Source organism: Ostrea edulis, chromosome 1 (genome assembly GCF_947568905.1).
Source record: "Ostrea edulis chromosome 1, xbOstEdul1.1, whole genome shotgun sequence".
In the NCBI taxonomy this organism is placed as follows: Eukaryota; Metazoa; Mollusca; class Bivalvia; order Ostreida; family Ostreidae; genus Ostrea; species Ostrea edulis.
This window is the reverse complement of record NC_079164.1, coordinates 3621096-3638870: the sequence shown is the minus strand read 5'-3', so window position 1 is coordinate 3638870 and position 17775 is coordinate 3621096. Positions and strand designations below refer to the sequence as shown.

Here is a 17775-nt window from a genome sequence, read left to right as displayed (position 1 = left end):
GGCATTAGTTTCGTATTTTGTTGTCGTAAAATATAAAACTTGTGAAAACATAGAAAAGTATCACATTTAAGGTATTTTAAAAAAAAGACTTTATTGATAAAAAGACATTGATTACACAGAATTGGGATTTAAATATCTTTAATAATACTGATTCATCTTTTTAATTTTACCACAACCATAAAACGTCGTCTACACGGAAGCAACGGCCAGACTTTCTCTTCCGAAATGAAATTCTTTAAATAGAAAAATTGACTCACTTAAATGACATATCCAGCTGTGATAATGCTAGAATTTGATCGCTAGTACAAGCAATGTCTGGTAAATCACTTGCGGAGGAGTTTCCAATCCACTGGTTGGTTTGGGATAATGATTCCCAGAGTATAGAGCGAGAATTATCCAACAACAAATCTGATGTAAATATCTTAAGTATTTAAAGAATTTCTCACGGTTTGTTTCGTTTTACTAGTACATGCTTTTAAGTGGATTAACATAATTATCAAACATCTTAAACTTCACGAAGCAATTATAAAGAGAATGTGCAAAAGGTGAATCATATTAATTTAATATGTTAATAATGCAAACATTGGAGGAAGCGCAGCAAATTACAGAAAACTGGATGCAGAATAAGTTTATGGCTTTACCTCTTTTCTGTTTATATAATGTATCTCTTGACATCAAAACGAAGATTGTACATACTGGATTTCTTTGGTGTATGTCAGGAAATCGGAGTAGTTTCCCGAAGTGGCAGTTTTTGTAACCAGGTTACAATAGGGGAAATCTTTTTGTCTTCTTTAGCATATGAAATATATGTCTTATAGAAAGTGGTAGTACTGTTATCCATAAATATCCACCACCTTTATTTGGAGGAAGGGTTACTAGAGTTACAAAGGTTACAAACTCTTATACTTCACTAATGACTTTTTCTCAAGTCATGGTTACAGGCCTTTCTCTCAACACTGGCTTCTCAGGGATTGAAATTAACTTTTTTTCACTACTAGCAAATTTTAGCTAGTGGATTATTTTCCAACTAGCAAAATTGAGCTTTTACTAGCATTTTTCAATCAATTGCTGTTTTACAGGAATTTAAGAAAACAAGCATGTCTCCATCTTAAAATATAGGGAAAATCTTTAAAGTGCAATAATAAAAATAATATTGAGAATTCTTTCATTTAAAATTTAATGAATTATCAGACAACATACATGTATCATTGGTGCATGATGAGGGTTGTAGGGTACACTTGTACGGCGAATTCACTGTCCAGAGATCTGCCACCTATTTACAACATCATGTGGTTTGAAATCTTGAAGACTGTTTGCGCCAATTCAAACTATATGTTCAAAACTTTTGGAAATTTCATCTAAAAAATTCTAGTTGAAAAAACCCCGCGAACTCTAAGTGTTTGACTATAGACTACAGAAGGACCCCGCGTGAAGCGGTGACACTAACACTTTCATGTGTTGTTTCATGTAAACATGGACGAGATCAACATGCTTGCTATTTAAATCAGACGTCTCTGAGACGCCCAAATTGTGCAGAAGTAAACCATCTTCCACATCACAGACTGAGATGACCTTGACCTTAGTTATTTTACTTTTTCAATACTTGTATATTCATTCTGTAAAGTGTTTCTATGCACAAGACAAAATTATTGTAAACTTCAAAGTACAGCCAATACACCAAGGAAATCCGGAAAAAATCGGGGAGGGGGGTGTTGTGTTCACATGCAAAAAGTTGCAATCACTTGTGATTTTTCACTCGTTATTTCAATTTTGAACTTGCATTTAGCGAGTATTTCCCCTTAATTTTGTTGCCTGGCTTACAAAGTCAGGGTTAAAAAAAGTTACGAAGGTTACAGACCTTTCTCTCCACACCCACTGCAAGAGTTGTAACCCTTGTGAAGTTTCTTTTCATCACCATTCTAAAATTTCAAGTTAATGATTTCCAGTCTGAGCCATTAGTTGGAAGCCCTTGCCTGTGATTTTAATATGATTCATGTGAAAATTGGACATTTATTTTCAAAACATGGTTTAATTAGAGAAATAGTTGTAGTCGCATTTATTATTAGGGAATGGTTGTGTATCTAAGTCGTTTGTAATTTACAGGACTGTAGACATGTATAATATCTGTATTTGATAGCATGATATTGAAGTGAAGGACCCTCATGGAAGAACTCCGTTACATTTGGCAGTGGTCTTAGGTCACCTTGAAAGCGCTAGAACTTTGTTAAGACATGGAGCAAATACCCTGGCAGAAAACAAAGGATATTGGTCAGGTAACTAGTGTTAAATGCTTGTATCATTATTGTGTGATGCATGTATAATTTAATTGATTGATAAAGTCTGTGGATTAAACAAATGATTCCACTAGCCTAGTGAATCCATGCACATGTAAAGCCAGCAAAATGGAATCTGAAATACTTTTCAATTGTTTCAATATCTTTTATTAACTGTATTCCAGTTGTCTCATGTTTTTTTTTTTTTAATTTATTTTGTTATGAAACATTTCTTCAGTGTTGCACGAGGCTGTCTGCACGGGTGATCCAGAGCTTGTACAGTTAGTGCTAGAGAACCGTGATTACCAGAGATATAGTAAACGTACCGTGGGAGTGCCGGATCTATTGAAAAAACTCAAAGAGGTAGTACCATTGTATGATGATAATCAGTAAGGATTTTGATGTTACAAATGTGTATTCAACGTCTAAATGATCCTGTAAAACAAATTCCTCTATAATGTACAGTGCATGGACATGTACCCGGACATTGCATGGGTGTGCGGGTAGTGCTCTTGTTTCTCGCCACTGCAACCTGAGTTCGATCCCCATGATCGACAGTGGTTGTATGTGAAAGGGTATGGTTGTCGCCCACTCAGACACGTGGGTTTCCTCTGGGTTTTCCAGTTTCCTCCCACATAATGACCCCCCCCCCCCCAGTGCAAACATCTGTGCATCAAAGGACCCATTTTGAATAAGTTTTCAAGCTTTCATGGGTTATCCTTGGTATACACATAATATGGTATATTTGTATGTGTAAACGTATATACTGAATAAAAATTTATTTTAATTACATGATAGTTGATAGCAAAAAATTAAGTCTTTTGTAATGTTACTGGTCTATGACATATATTCTATTAATTGAGAACAAATTTTTAAACTGCACTAATTGTGTTTCATGGTTAATAGAGAGCAAATTTTTAAACTGCACTAATTATGTTTCATGGTTAATAGAGAACAAATTTTTAAACTGCACTAATTATGTTTTACAGTCACTATATCTTATAACATGATTAATAGGAAACAAACTTTTAAACTGCACTAATTATGTTTTATAATTGATAGAGAACTGGTTTTTAAACTGCTCTGATTCTGTTTTATGATTTTTAAACTAATTATGTTTTACAGTCACCAGATTTCTACGTGGAGATGAAGTGGGAGTTTACGAGTTGGGGTATGTAACCAAAATGTTTCTTAGCATAAATCATCCTGTATTTATCTGTCAGCAATTCATTGTTCATCATTCAATTCTTTGCTATTTTAAAAGTGTTTATGATGTGCTACTCACACACCTTTGGCCTTGTGATCTACATGTATTAGAAATTGAGAATTTCTCTAGAGATACTGATAGTGAAGAGGGAAAGATACCTGTATAGGAATTTATACTATAATAACAGAGTCGTGTTTTCCTTTACAGTTCCTTTAGTCTCCAGAATGTGTCCCAGTGATACATACAGAGTGTGGAAGAGTGGTAAGTACTAACTTACTAATGTACAGCATCAGTGTTAGAGTGTTAAGTACTAACTTACTAATGTACAGCATCAGTATTAGAGTGTTAAGTACTAACTTATTAATGTACAACATCAGTGTTAGAGTGTTAAGTACTAACTTATTAATGTACAACATCAGTGTTAGAGTAGTAAGTACTAACTTATTAATGTACAGCATCAGTGTTAGAGTGTTAAGTACTAACTTATTAATGCACAGCATCAGTGTTAGAGTGATAAGTACTAACTTATTAATGTACAACATCAGTGTTAGAGTGTTAAGTACTAACTTACTAATGTACAGCATCAGTGTTAGATAAGTACTAACTTACTAATGTACAGCATCAGTGTTAGAGTGTTAAGTACTAACTTATTAATGTACAACGTCAGTGTTAGAGTGTTAAGTACTAACTTACTAATAATGTACAGCATCACTGTTAGAGTGTTAAGTACTAACTTATTAATGTACAGCATCAGTGTTAGAGTGATAAGTACTAACTTATTAATGTACAACATCAGTGTTAGAGTGGTAAGTACTAACTTATTAATGTACAGCATCAGTGTTAGAGTGATAAGTACTAACTTATTAATGTACAGCATCAGTGTTAGAGTGATAATTACTAACTTATTAATGCACATCATCAGTGTTAGAGTGTTAAGTACTAACTTACTAATAATGTACAGCATCACTGTTAGAGTGATAAGTACTAACTTATTAATGTACAGCATCAGTGTTAGAGTGATAAGTACTAACTTATTAATGTACAGCATCAGTGTTAGAGTGATAAGTACTAACTTATTAATGTACAGCATCAGTGTTAGAGTGGTAAGTACTAACTTATTAATGTACAGCATCAGTGTTAGAGTGATAAGTACTAACTTATTAATGTACAACATCAGTGTTAGAGTGGTAAGTACTAACTTATTAATGTACAGCATCAGTGTTAGAGTGTTAAGTACTAACTTATTAATGTACAGCATCACTGTTAGAGTGCAAAGTACTAACTTACTAATGTACAGCATCAGTGTTAGAGTGTTAAGTACTAACTTATTAATGTGCAGCATCAGTGTTAGAGTGTTAAGTACTAACTTACTAATGTACAGCATCAGTGTTCAGGTGTTAGAGTGTTAAGTACTAACTTATTAATGTACAACATTAGTGTTAGAGTGATAAGTACTAACTTATTAATGTACAACATCAGTGTTAGAGTGTTAAGTACTAACTTATCAATGTACAGTATCAGTGTTAGAGTGTTAAGTACTAACTTATTAATGTACAGCATCAGTGTTAGAGTGATAAGTACTAACTTACTAATGTGCAACATCAGTGTTAAAGTGTTAAGTACTAACTTATTAATGTACAGCATCACTGTTAGAGTGATAAGTACTAACTTATTAATGCACAGCATCAGTGTTAGAGTGATAAGTACTAACTTACTAATGTACAGCATCAGTGTTAGATAAGTACTAACTTACTAATGTACAGCATCAGTGTTAATTTCCATGCATGGGAAATTACACTTTTACACGAGCTATACCCCCAGCAAATGAACTGTTTGTTCAATTCAAAGTTGACAGTAATTTAGATTTTTTTTTATTTTGAATTCTGTATTTTATCATTAAGATTTTAGTTTTGTAATGAATTAACTTTGCTGTCTGTGTAGTGGCTAATGCACAGGCTTTTCACCACTGCTACCCAAGTTAGATTTCACAGGCTCTTTACCACTGCTACCCAAGTTAGATTTCACAGGCTCTTCACCACTGCTACCCAAGTTAGATTTCACAGGCTCTTCACCGCAGTGACTGCTACCCAAGCTAGATTTCACAGACTCTTCACCGCTGCTACCCAAGTTAGATATTCTGGTGATATGTGAAGGTTTATGATGGTTAGCATCTTAGACCCTCTGGTGTCATCACACATCAGTAACCTCCTCACACCAAAATCCGAGCTGACCAGAGTCATTGATATAAGTACCGTTAAACACGCTTATAGTGAACACACTTGTAACAAATTCACGCTTGTAACAAATTCACACTTATTGCGAAGTGATATTGATTCCACTATAAGAGGAAAATAACGGAACTTTTATTGGCTATAACAAAGTTTGGTTATAAGAAATTGTTTTTTGCTGGCCCTAGAGGTTTGCTATAATCATGTTATACTGTATAATGAAGTTTGTTTATAATGAACTGTTTCATGCTGACCCTGGAGGTTCACTATAACTGTGTTTTACTGTATAATGAAGTTTGGTTATAATGAACTGTTTCATGCTGACCCTGGAGGTTCACTATAACTGTGTTTTACTGTAGTAGAGTTTACTTGTTAATTGTAAAATGAATTGACTTTAATTCTAGTCTTTGATTAACATACTGGGTTTTAATGCACAGGGTCCAATGTGAGAATCGACACTACACTGCTGGGCTTTGACAACATGAACTGGGAGAGAGGGAGCAGAAGTTATATCTTCAAAGGCACTGGTAAATACCATTATTCTGTGTCATAGTTTGTCAAAGGCACTGGTAAATACCATTATTCTGTGTCATAGTTTGTCAAAGGCACTGGTAAATACCATTATTCTGTGTCATAGTTTGTCAAAGGCACTGGTAAATACTATTATTCTGTGTCATAGTTTGTCAAAGGCACTGGTAAATACTATTATTCTGTGTCATAGTTTGTCAAAGGCACTGGTAAATACCATTATTCTGTGTCATAGTTTATCAAAGGCACTGGTAAATACCATTATTCTGTGTCATAGTTTGTCAAAGGCACTGGTAAATACCATTATTCTGTGTCATAGTTTGTCAAAGGCACTGGTAAATACCTTTATTTTGTGTTATAGTTTGTCAAAGGCACTGGTAAATACTATTCACATGAGAAATTTAACATGCATATCCCATGAAAAAAGCATCAAATGTGAATTCATGTGAAAAAATTTCATGAATAATATGTGTAAATTGTGAAAGTATTAGATATTATAGGATTAAACATTCTTTTTGTAGAATTTATCGATGTGTAAACTCTGGACATTTTACTCACAAACTGAATAAAAGTGTGAAGCACTTTTATGTTAAGTTTGTGAGTAAAATGGCCGGAGTTTACACATCGATAAATTCTTCAAAAAGAATGTTTGATTTTTATAATTCCAATTCATTCACTTCATTAACAATTGCAAAAATTTGAATAGTTTCCCCGCACTATGTTATTTGTTTTCAGGCGTGTATGAATACATCGCGTTTTCGGATTTATTGATGTATAAACTCTTGTTCAGCTTTATTTTTGTCCAATCAAAACACTTGTAATAAATAACATTGGAATTATAACAAATTACATTTATAAATAATCAAAATTATTTGTCCCCAGGGCTTCGCTATAAGGGTTTTGAGAGAGATAGAGAGAGAGAAAGAGAGAGAGAGAAATATGGTAACCATATCGTACATGTTTTTCAGACGAATGAGCAGCCTTTCAATAGATAGATAGAGAGATAGAGATATTAGATAGAGAGATAGAGAAATCATGGTAACCGTATCGAACATGTTTTTCAGAAGACAGAGCTATAGCTATGGAAGTCGACCATGACAGACGAGAGGTTTTCTCCGAGACTATGCAGATTCTACCGGCTGACTTTGACATGTCCCTGTTGAAGCCCTCAGAGGATGCCATTGCAGCTCGACTCACTAACCCCGTGGTCACAACTTATGTAGACACCGACAAAATTTCCTTCGAAAGGTAGAGATTGAGTCTGTCTCGTGTACGTATTGGATAGACTAATGTAAAGGTAGAGGTTGTGTCTGCTGTACGTATTAGATAGACTAATGTAAAGGTAGAGATTGAGTCTGCTGTACGTATTGGATAGACTAATGTAAAGGTAGAGATTGTGTCTGCTGTACGTATTGGATAGACTAATGTAAAGGTAGAAATTGTGTCTGCTGTACGTATTGGATAGACTAATGTAAAGGTAGAGATTGTGTCTGCTGTACGTATTGGATAGACTAATGTAAAGGTAGAAATTGTGTCTGTCTGCTGTACGTATTGGATAGACTAATGTAAAGGTAGAGATTGTGTCTGTCTCGTGTACGTATTGGATAGACTAATGTAAAGGTAGAGATTGTGTCTGCTGTACGTATTGGATAGACTAATGTAAAGGTAGAAATTGTGTCTGTCTGCTGTACGTATTGGATAGACTAATGTAAAGGTAGAGATTGAGTCTGTCTCGTGTACGTATTGGATAGACTAATGTAAAGGTAGAGATTGAGTCTGTCTCGTGTACGTATTGGATAGACTGATGTAAAGGTAGAGATTGTGTCTACTGTACGTATTGGATAGACTAATGTAAAGGTAGAGATTGTGTCTACTGTACGTATTGGATAGACTAATGTAAAGGTAGAGATTGTGTCTGTCTCGTGTACGTATTGGATAGACTAATGTAAAGGTAGAGATTGAGTCTGTCTCGTGTACGTATTGGATAGACTGATGTAAAGGTAGAGATTGAGTCTGTCTCGTGTACGTATTGGATAGACTAATGTAAAGGTAGAAATTGTGTCTGCTGTACGTATTGGATAGACTAATGTAAAGGTAGAGATTGTGTCTGCTGTACGTATTGGATAGACTAATGTAAAGGTAGAAATTGTGTCTGTCTGCTGTACGTATTGGATAGACTAATGTAAAGGTAGAGGTTGTGTCTGCTGTACGTATTGGATAGACTAATGTAAAGGTAGAAATTGTGTCTGCTGTACGTATTGGATAGACTAATGTAAAGGTAGAAATTGTGTCTGCTGTACGTATTGGATAGACTAATGTAAAGGTAGAAATTGTGTCTGCTGTACGTATTGGATAGACTAATGTAAAGATAGAGATTGTGTCTGCTGTACGTATTGGATAGACTAATGTAAAGGTAGAAATTGTGTCTGTCTGCTGTACGTATTGGATAGACTAATGTAAAGGTAGAGATTGTGTCTGTCTCGTGTACGTATTGGATAGACTAATGTAAAGGTAGAGATTGTGTCTGCTGTACGTATTGGATAGACTAATGTAAAGGTAGAAATTGTGTCTGTCTGCTGTACGTATTGGATAGACTAATGTAAAGGTAGAGATTGAGTCTGTCTCGTGTACGTATTGGATAGACTAATGTAAAGGTAGAGATTGAGTCTGTCTCGTGTACGTATTGGATAGACTGATGTAAAGGTAGAGATTGTGTCTACTGTACGTATTGGATAGACTAATGTAAAGGTAGAGATTGTGTCTACTGTACGTATTGGATAGACTAATGTAAAGGTAGAGATTGTGTCTGTCTCGTGTACGTATTGGATAGACTAATGTAAAGGTAGAGATTGAGTCTGTCTCGTGTACGTATTGGATAGACTGATGTAAAGGTAGAGATTGAGTCTGTCTCGTGTACGTATTGGATAGACTAATGTAAAGGTAGAAATTGTGTCTGCTGTACGTATTGGATAGACTAATGTAAAGGTAGAGATTGAGTCTGTCTCGTGTACGTATTGGATAGACTAATGTAAAGGTAGAAATTGTGTCTGTCTGCTGTACGTATTGGATAGACTAATGTAAAGGTAGAGGTTGTGTCTGCTGTACGTATTGGATAGACTAATGTAAAGGTAGAAATTGTGTCTGCTGTACGTATTGGATAGACTAATGTAAAGGTAGAAATTGTGTCTGCTGTACGTATTGGATAGACTAATGTAAAGGTAGAAATTGTGTCTGCTGTACGTATTGGATAGACTAATGTAAAGATAGAGATTGTGTCTGCTGTACGTATTGGATAGACTAATGTAAAGGTAGAGATTGAGTCTGTCTCGTGTACGTATTGGATAGACTAATGTAAAGGTAGAGATTGTGTCTGTCTCGTGTACGTATTGGATAGACTAATGTAAAGGTAGAGATTGAGTCTGTCTCGTGTACGTATTGGATAGACTGATGTAAAGGTAGAAATTGTGTCTACTGTACGTATTGGATAGACTAATGTAAAGGTAGAGATTGAGTCTGCTGTACATATTGGATAGACTAATGTAAAGGTAGAAATTGTGTCTGCTGTACGTATTGGATAGACTAATGTAAACATATGACGTGTCCACCTGTGTCTCTACAATCTTTGAGAATCTGCATGCCTTAAATGCTGCCTTCAAAAATCTATATGAATTTCCATTGTTGTATCTTGTTGAATATGATTTCTTGATGTTGGGGAAAACTTACTGCTTTTTTCCAAATTCTGTTATATTGGTGAATTTTTATTCTTATCCAGTTATAATCATGTACCGGTATCTGAGAATATTTATCTTGTTATCCAGTTATATTCTTGTACCGGTATCTGAGAATATTTATCTTGTTATCCAGTTACATGTATATTCATGTACCGGTATCTGAAAATATTTATCCAGTTATATTCATGTACCAGTATCTGAGAATATTTATCTTGTTATCCAGTTATATTCGTGTACCGGTATCTGAGAATATTTATCTTGTTATCCAGTTATATTCTTGTACCGGTATCTGAGAATATTTATCTTGTTATCCAGTTATATTCTTGTACCGGTATCTGAGAATATTTATCTTGTTATCCAGTTATATTCTTGTACCGGTATCTGAGAATATTTATCTTGTTATCCAGTTATATTCTTGTACCGGTATCTGAGAATATTTATCTTGTTATCCAGTTATATTCATGTACCGGTATCTGAAAATATTTATCTTGTTTTTGAACAGAAATAAATCTGGAATTTGGGGCTGGAGAAGTGACAGATCAGAGGTTGTTAACAGTTATGATGCCAAGGTAACTGAGTGTTTTCTGTGGAAAGCATGTCGTGCAACAGGATAGGAATTTACAGATTACATATTAAGATAATACAATCATGTAATTTTATCCTGACTAGTCCTGGATTTTACAGTTTATAAGTAGAAATGAGATTTATATGGTAATATAACTGTTCAGTGACTAAGGTTGTACTCATCACTATGGTAACCAGTTGAAATTAGATACAGATTATAATGCAGGTAAACTTTTAAGTTATAACTAGAAACATGTTATTTGTATACTGAGAATAAAACACACAGTACGACCGTGATACACAAAGCAAAAACAAATATACAGTACGGCCATGATGCACAAAGCAGAAACAAATATACAGTACAGCCATGATGCACAAAGCAGAAACAAATATACAGTATAGCCATGATGCACAAAGCAGAAACAAATATACAGTATAGCCATGATGCACAAAGCAGAAACAAAAATTGTGTTGTAGGTTTTCAGTGCATCAAATGTGGAGTTAATTACAAAGACAAGGACTGAGCATTTGTCCGAGGCAGACAAGCAGAAATCCAAAAGTAAAAGTAACAAGACGCCACTGGAGTCCTTCCTGGGGGTCGCTGAGGAACACAACAAAAAACAAGGGGCCACCAATGGGGTAATTGTGATCAAAGGTTTAGTGTTGTAGAAATTATATATGTATCTAGTCAATGAATTGATGGGATTAGTCTATATATCTATCTAGTCAATGAATTGATGGGATTAGTCTATATATTATGTATCTAGTCAATGAATTGATGGGATTATGCAGCAGGCTTAGCCTATATATGTATCTAGTCAATAAATTGATGGAAATTAGGCAGCAGGCTTAGCCCATACATGAGTCATCACTCCCTGGGACAACAGTTGAGATGAGGATTAAAGTTTTACATAAGAATATCTTTAAAATCTTCTTGAGAACCATATGTGCTATAATTTAATTTGTTGACATCTGTATTATATTGTAAATTTCAAGTTTATACACACCATGCTCGTCATTAGTGGACACTATAGAGGTTTATATATTTAATAGCTGGTCAGGTGAGCAATGTGGTCCATCTAATTGTTTCTGTTTTGTAGGATGTGTCCTCCCTAACTTATAATCCCAGTTCTATCACAAAAGAAGAATACTTCAGTAGACTTGTGGATCTGGGAGATCGTGATATTGGCCGTCCGATCGAGCAATCGAAAAAGACTCAGAAGTTTAAAGCGACTCTGTGGCTGTGTGAAAACTACCCGCTATCGCTACAAGAACAGGTTGTTCCTATTATAGACTTAATGGCTGCCAGCAATGCACATTTTCAGAAATTGCGAGATTTTATCACTTTGCAGTTACCAGCTGGATTTCCGGTGAAGATAGGTTGGTTTTCTACTGAGGAATGTTTATATATTTCTATCTGGTAACACTGAATTTATAGCACCCTTTCGAAATCAATGAAATGTTTTTATTCATCTTAATAGCCCAGAAATAAATCTCATGTTTGAGCGTCATTATCTATTTAATCACCAGCTACACTCGGGAGTATATTTCAGTCTAATATAGACACACGATGTGTCTATCACAAGATATTAAATATCAGTTTTAATTAAAGAATTAGACACAATCAAAATTTCATTTTTCTGCAATGATATATTTACATATTTCTGCAATAATTGCATTTCACATATTTCTGCAATAATTACATTTTACATATTTCTGCAAAAATTGCATTTTACATATTTCTGCAATAATTACATTTTACATATTTCTGCAATAATTGCATTTTACATATTTCTGCAATAATTACATTTTACATATTTCTGCAATAATTGCATTTTACATATTTCTGCAATAATTGCATTTTACATTTTTCAGCAGAATGAAAGTGAGAGAGATATTAAGTAATATAATGCCAGTGCATTACACTTTTTCTTTGACAGAAATCCCGTTGTTTCATGTACTGAATGCTAGGATTACGTTTGGAAATATAAATGGCTGTGAGACTGCCGTGGACGGCGTCACTACTATAGAGGACTCGGAGAAAATCTCCGCCTGTGTGGAAGATGCCTGTTTTGACTCTCCACCGGAGTACAGAAGATTAGGTGAGGACAAAATAAAACTGGATATCTGTTACCATTTCATGTTTTATGTGAGAGAGATATCAACACAACATTGTGAGAGTTTGGGAGTGTTTGTGTGAGAGAGATATCAACAAAACATTGTGAGAGTTTGGGAGTGTTTGTGTGAGATATATCAACACAATATTGTGAGAGTTTGGGAGTGTTTGTGTGAGAGAGATATCAATACAACATTGTGAGAGTTTGGGAGTGTTTGTGAGAGAGATATCAACATAACATTGTGAGTGTTTGTGTGAGAGAGATATCAATACAACATTGTGAGAGTTTGGGAGTGTTTGTGAGAGAGATATCAACATAACATTGTGAGAGTTTGTGAGTGTTTCTGTGAGAGAGATATCAATACAACATTGTGAGAGTTTGGGAGTGTTTGTGAGAGAGATATCAATACAACATTGTGAGAGTTTGGGAGTGTTTGTGTGGGAGAGATATCAACACAACATTGTGAGAGTTTGTATGAGAGATATCAACACAACATTGTGAGAGTTTGGGAGTGTTTGTGTGAGAGAGATATCAATACAACATTGTGAGAGTTTGGGAGTGTTTGTGTGAGAGAGATATCAATACAACATTGTGAGAGTTTGGGAGTGTTTGTGTGAGAGAGATATCAATACAACATTGTGAGAGTTTGGGAGTGTTTGTGTGGGAGAGATATCAACACAACATTGTGAGAGTTTGTATGAGAGATATCAACACAACATTGTGAGAGTTTGGGAGTGTTTATGTGAGAGAGATATCAACACAACATTGTGAGAGTTTGTATGAGAGATATCAACACAACATTGTGTGAGTTTGTATGAGAGATATCAACACAACATTGTGTGAATTTGTATGAGAGAGATATCAATACAACATTGTGAGAGTTTGTATGAGAGATATCAACACAACATTGTGAGAGTTTGGGAGTGTTTATGTGAGAGAGATATCAACACAACATTGTGAGAGTTTGTATGAGAGATATCAACACAACATTGTGAGAGTTTGTATGAGAGAGATATCAATACAACATTGTGAGAGTTTGGGAGTGTTTGTGAGAGAGATATCAATACAACATTGTGAGAGTTTGGGAGTGTTTGTGTGAGAGTGATATCAATACAACATTGTGAGAGTCTGTGAGTGTTTGTGTTAGAGTGATATCAATACAACATTGTGAGAGTTTGGGAGTGTTTGTGTGAGAGAGATATCAATACAACATTGTGAGAGTTTGGGAGTGTTTGTGTGAGAGAGATATCAACACAACATTGTGGGAGTTTGGGAGTGTTTGTATGAGAGAGATATTAATACAACATTGTGGGAGTTTGGGAGTGTTTGTATGAGAGAGATATTAATACAACATTGTGAGTGTTTGTGAGAGAGAGATATCAACACAACATTGTGAGAGTTTGGGAGTGTTTGTATGAGAGAGATATCAATACAATATTGTGAGAGTTTGGGAGTGTTTATGTGAGAGAGATATCAACACAACATTGTGAGAGAGAGATATCAACACAACATTGTGAGAGTTTGGGAGTGTTTGTGAGAGAGATATCAACATAACATTGTGAGAGTTTGTGAGTGTTTGTGTGAGAGAGATATCAATACAACATTGTGTGAGTTTGGGAGTGTTTGTGAGAGAGAGATATCAATACAACATTGTGAGAGTTTGGGAGTGTTTGTGAGAGAGATATCAACATAACATTGTGAGAGTTTGTGAGTGTTTGTGTGAGAGAGATATCAATACAACATTGTGAGAGTTTGGGAGTGTTTGTGTGAGAGAGATATCAATACAACATTGTGAGAGTTTGGGAGTGTTTGTGTGAGAGATATCAATACAACATTGTGAGAGTTTGGGAGTGTTTGTGTGAGAGAGATATCAATACAACATTGTGAGAGTTTGGGAGTGTTTGTGTGAGAGAGATATCAACACAACATTGTGGGAGTTTGGGAGTGTTTGTATGAGAGAGATATTAATACAACATTTTGGGAGTGTTTGTATGAGAGAGATATTAATACAACATTGTGAGTGTTTGTGAGAGAGAGATATCAACACAACATTGTGAGAGTTTGGGAGTGTTTGTATGAGAGAGATATCAATACAATATTGTGAGAGTTTGGGAGTGTTTATGTGAGAGAGATATCAACACAACATTGTGAGAGAGAGATATCAACACAACATTGTGAGAGTTTGGGAGTGTTTGTGAGAGAGATATCAACATAACATTGTGAGAGTTTGTGAGTGTTTGTGTGAGAGAGATATCAATACAACATTGTGTGAGTTTGGGAGTGTTTGTGAGAGAGAGATATCAATACAACATTGTGAGAGTTTGGGAGTGTTTGTGAGAGAGATATCAACATAACATTGTGAGAGTTTGGGAGTGTTTGTGTGAGAGAGATATCAATACAACATTGTGAGAGTTTGGGAGTGTTTGTGTGAGAGAGATATCAATACAACATTGTGAGAGTTTGGGAGTGTTTGTGTGAGAGATATCAATACAATATTGTGAGAGTTTGGGAGTGTTTCTGTGAGAGAGATATCAACACAACATTGTGAGAGTTTGGGAGTGTTTGTGTATTATTTAGATATGGAGTATTGACTAGTCAATGCATCTGACTGCATTAATGTCAGTATTCATAATGATGTACTCAGTTCTGTCTGTCTGTCTGTAGGTGATATTCACCATGAGAGATTGAGAGACGAGGATGACCAGCTACTACAGTTTGCCATTCAGCAGAGTTTAATGGATGGAAACACTGACCCCGTAGAACAGGTAGCTTATCTTGGAGAGTTATTTAAAGAGGTACATTGTCTTCAAAAGTCTGAAGGATGTGCCGGGAGCTCGAGTTCATTGTGCAGTAAATCTGTGTATTAAAAGTCTGGAGGATGTGTTGGGAGCTCGAGCTCATTGTGCAGTAAATCTGTGTATTAAAAGTCTGAAGGATGTGCCGGGAGCTCGAGCTCATTGTGCAGTAAATCTGTGTATTAAAAGTCTGAAGGATGTGCCGGGAGCTCGAGCTCATTGTGCAGTAAATCTGTGTATTAAAAGTCTGGAGGATGTACCGGGAGCTCGAGTTCATTGTGCAGTAAATCTGTGTATTAAAAGTCTGGAGGATGTGCCGGGAAATCGAGTCATTGTGCAGTGAATCTGACCAAAGATTCTAACTAGGGCATCTGATCAGTGTTAAAACCTCGATCTTTATGTAAAGTCCTAATACAGTCCAGGTCTTTCTTTCCCTGCTAACCTGATATTTTTACTAGAGCACAATAATCCCTTTAATTACACATTTCAGTCCTTTAAATATCATCTGATTCATAACAAATGTGTCCTAGCTCTGTATACCAGTATCAGCCGATGTAGAGTCCTCCGAGAAAGGCATTATCATTTCATCTTGTAGTGATCTAATTTTAAAATCTGCATTCATTGTGAAAATCCTCAAAACTTTATGTACACTGTGTATGTAATATATTACAGTTGACGTTTTACGAAGCTTTAAACAACATCCGACCTCCCCCGCCCTCTCGACCTTTGCCTTCTATTAGAAGAGAGGAGGACGCACTTCTACAAAGGTATACAATTGAAAAATTTTCTCCTGGATTGATTGGATAAACTTTTAAGCGCATGAAATCAAGTTAGAATTTCTGAATGCAATGCTAACAATCTGATTAAGATCAACTGTTTGGGTTCCATTTACTGTTTACCCATTAGATTGTTAGTACTAAATGTCTAGTTATATACAGATATTAGATTGTTAGTACTAAATGTCTAGTTAGATACAGTGAAGGCTGCGTAACTTCTATCATATTTACAAAATTAAACATGTCCGGAAAATAATGTAACATTCCCTTTAAGAATGTCCACTATTTTTGTATATTTTTAGTAGTAAATGAAATACATACTGTACATTTTGCAAGGGCAACAACTCCTAAATTAACGATAAACGATGGATCTTTTTCAGAGCAATAGCGGAAAGTTTATCTCTACAATCAGGGAACACAGCCTATCCGGAGATAAGTAGCGAACCAAACAGCAGCAGTAACCTTGACGACGACCTTCAACTCGCCCTGAAACTGTCTCAGCAGACTGTGACAGAGGATGAAAAGCTGCGGAAACAGGAAGAGGAGGAGCTAGATAGAATCCTCAAGTTGTCTATGGAAGAAAAATGAATATCAGCAATATTCTCATCTCTCCTTTCGTGGGTGGTCTTAAAACCTTCTCAGAAAAAACTGCAGGATGTTCCTGTGCTTTATCGGGTGTGAAATGGCATCGGATATCATTGAGGGAATAGATCTTTTTATCCTGAACTCTTTTTAATGAAATTGTCACGGCGCCTCTTTCCATTTTGTTTACATTCCTCCAATAACGAATGTGTAGATGTGATGCTACAGGCTTCTGTGTTGGAAATACTAGCTGCTTCTGTGTGGGAAATATTTGTCAAACATCCCTGCCGACTTGGCATTGCTAACAAGATCGATCATTTAGTACTAGCTGTCCCAGGTAAATCGTGCTCTCTTTGTGTTCATTGTCCTCAAGTCTGCAGAATATTCATACAGTATTTTGTTACAAAAGTGTATCAGTACAAATGTTGTTGCTTAATTTATTAAAAGTCATTGATGCTGCAAGTCTTTGTTCACTATCAAATTTAGCAATCTAGCTTTCATTCCTCACACCAATTTCAAATCCACGGAGGTTTTATAAGATAGAAATTCGGGTAAAATTTGTGTTTATTATTATATATTTACATTTCCAGTGTTTTTGCCTTTGACATATCTACGATTGTAGTGATAGACATTTACTCATGAATGCATTGCAGTTGTAAACAATGCGCATATGAAGACATATATATAGTTACTGCAGTAACTTGTTCCGAAGAGTCAGATCACATCGAGTTGACAGGTGCGGATCATCAGATCACACGAGACGTGATCCAACTCTTCAGATCAAGTTACTGTAGTAATGATAAAATTATTATATACCCCCTTGTATATTTTTAAATCCACATTTATAAGATAATAAATGTAATCCAAATTATCTAAAACACAGACATGCGGGGAAATTATATTTTGTGTACAGTTTTGTTTGTGACAGTCGATATTTTCTACAAAAAACGTTGCGTTGATGCATTGTGATGTCA

The 17775-nt window shown here is 35.4% G+C and overlaps 1 protein-coding gene across 1 annotated transcript; it reads left to right on the top strand.

Annotated features, from left to right (window-relative positions):
* Nucleotides 1–139: 139 nt before the first annotated feature.
* On the top strand, nt 140–17259 carry LOC125664448 (ankyrin repeat domain-containing protein 13D-like). The gene is made up of 14 exons (XM_048897211.2): nt 140–413; nt 2138–2273; nt 2512–2636; nt 3399–3444; nt 3688–3741; nt 6146–6235; nt 7301–7484; nt 10470–10536; nt 11009–11170; nt 11632–11911; nt 12472–12633; nt 15313–15413; nt 16116–16210; nt 16600–17259. Exons 1-14 carry the CDS (start codon nt 312–314, stop codon nt 16805–16807), a joined length of 1812 nt encoding a protein of 603 aa, XP_048753168.2. The 5' UTR covers nt 140–311; the 3' UTR covers nt 16808–17259.
* Nucleotides 17260–17775: the final 516 nt, after the last annotated feature.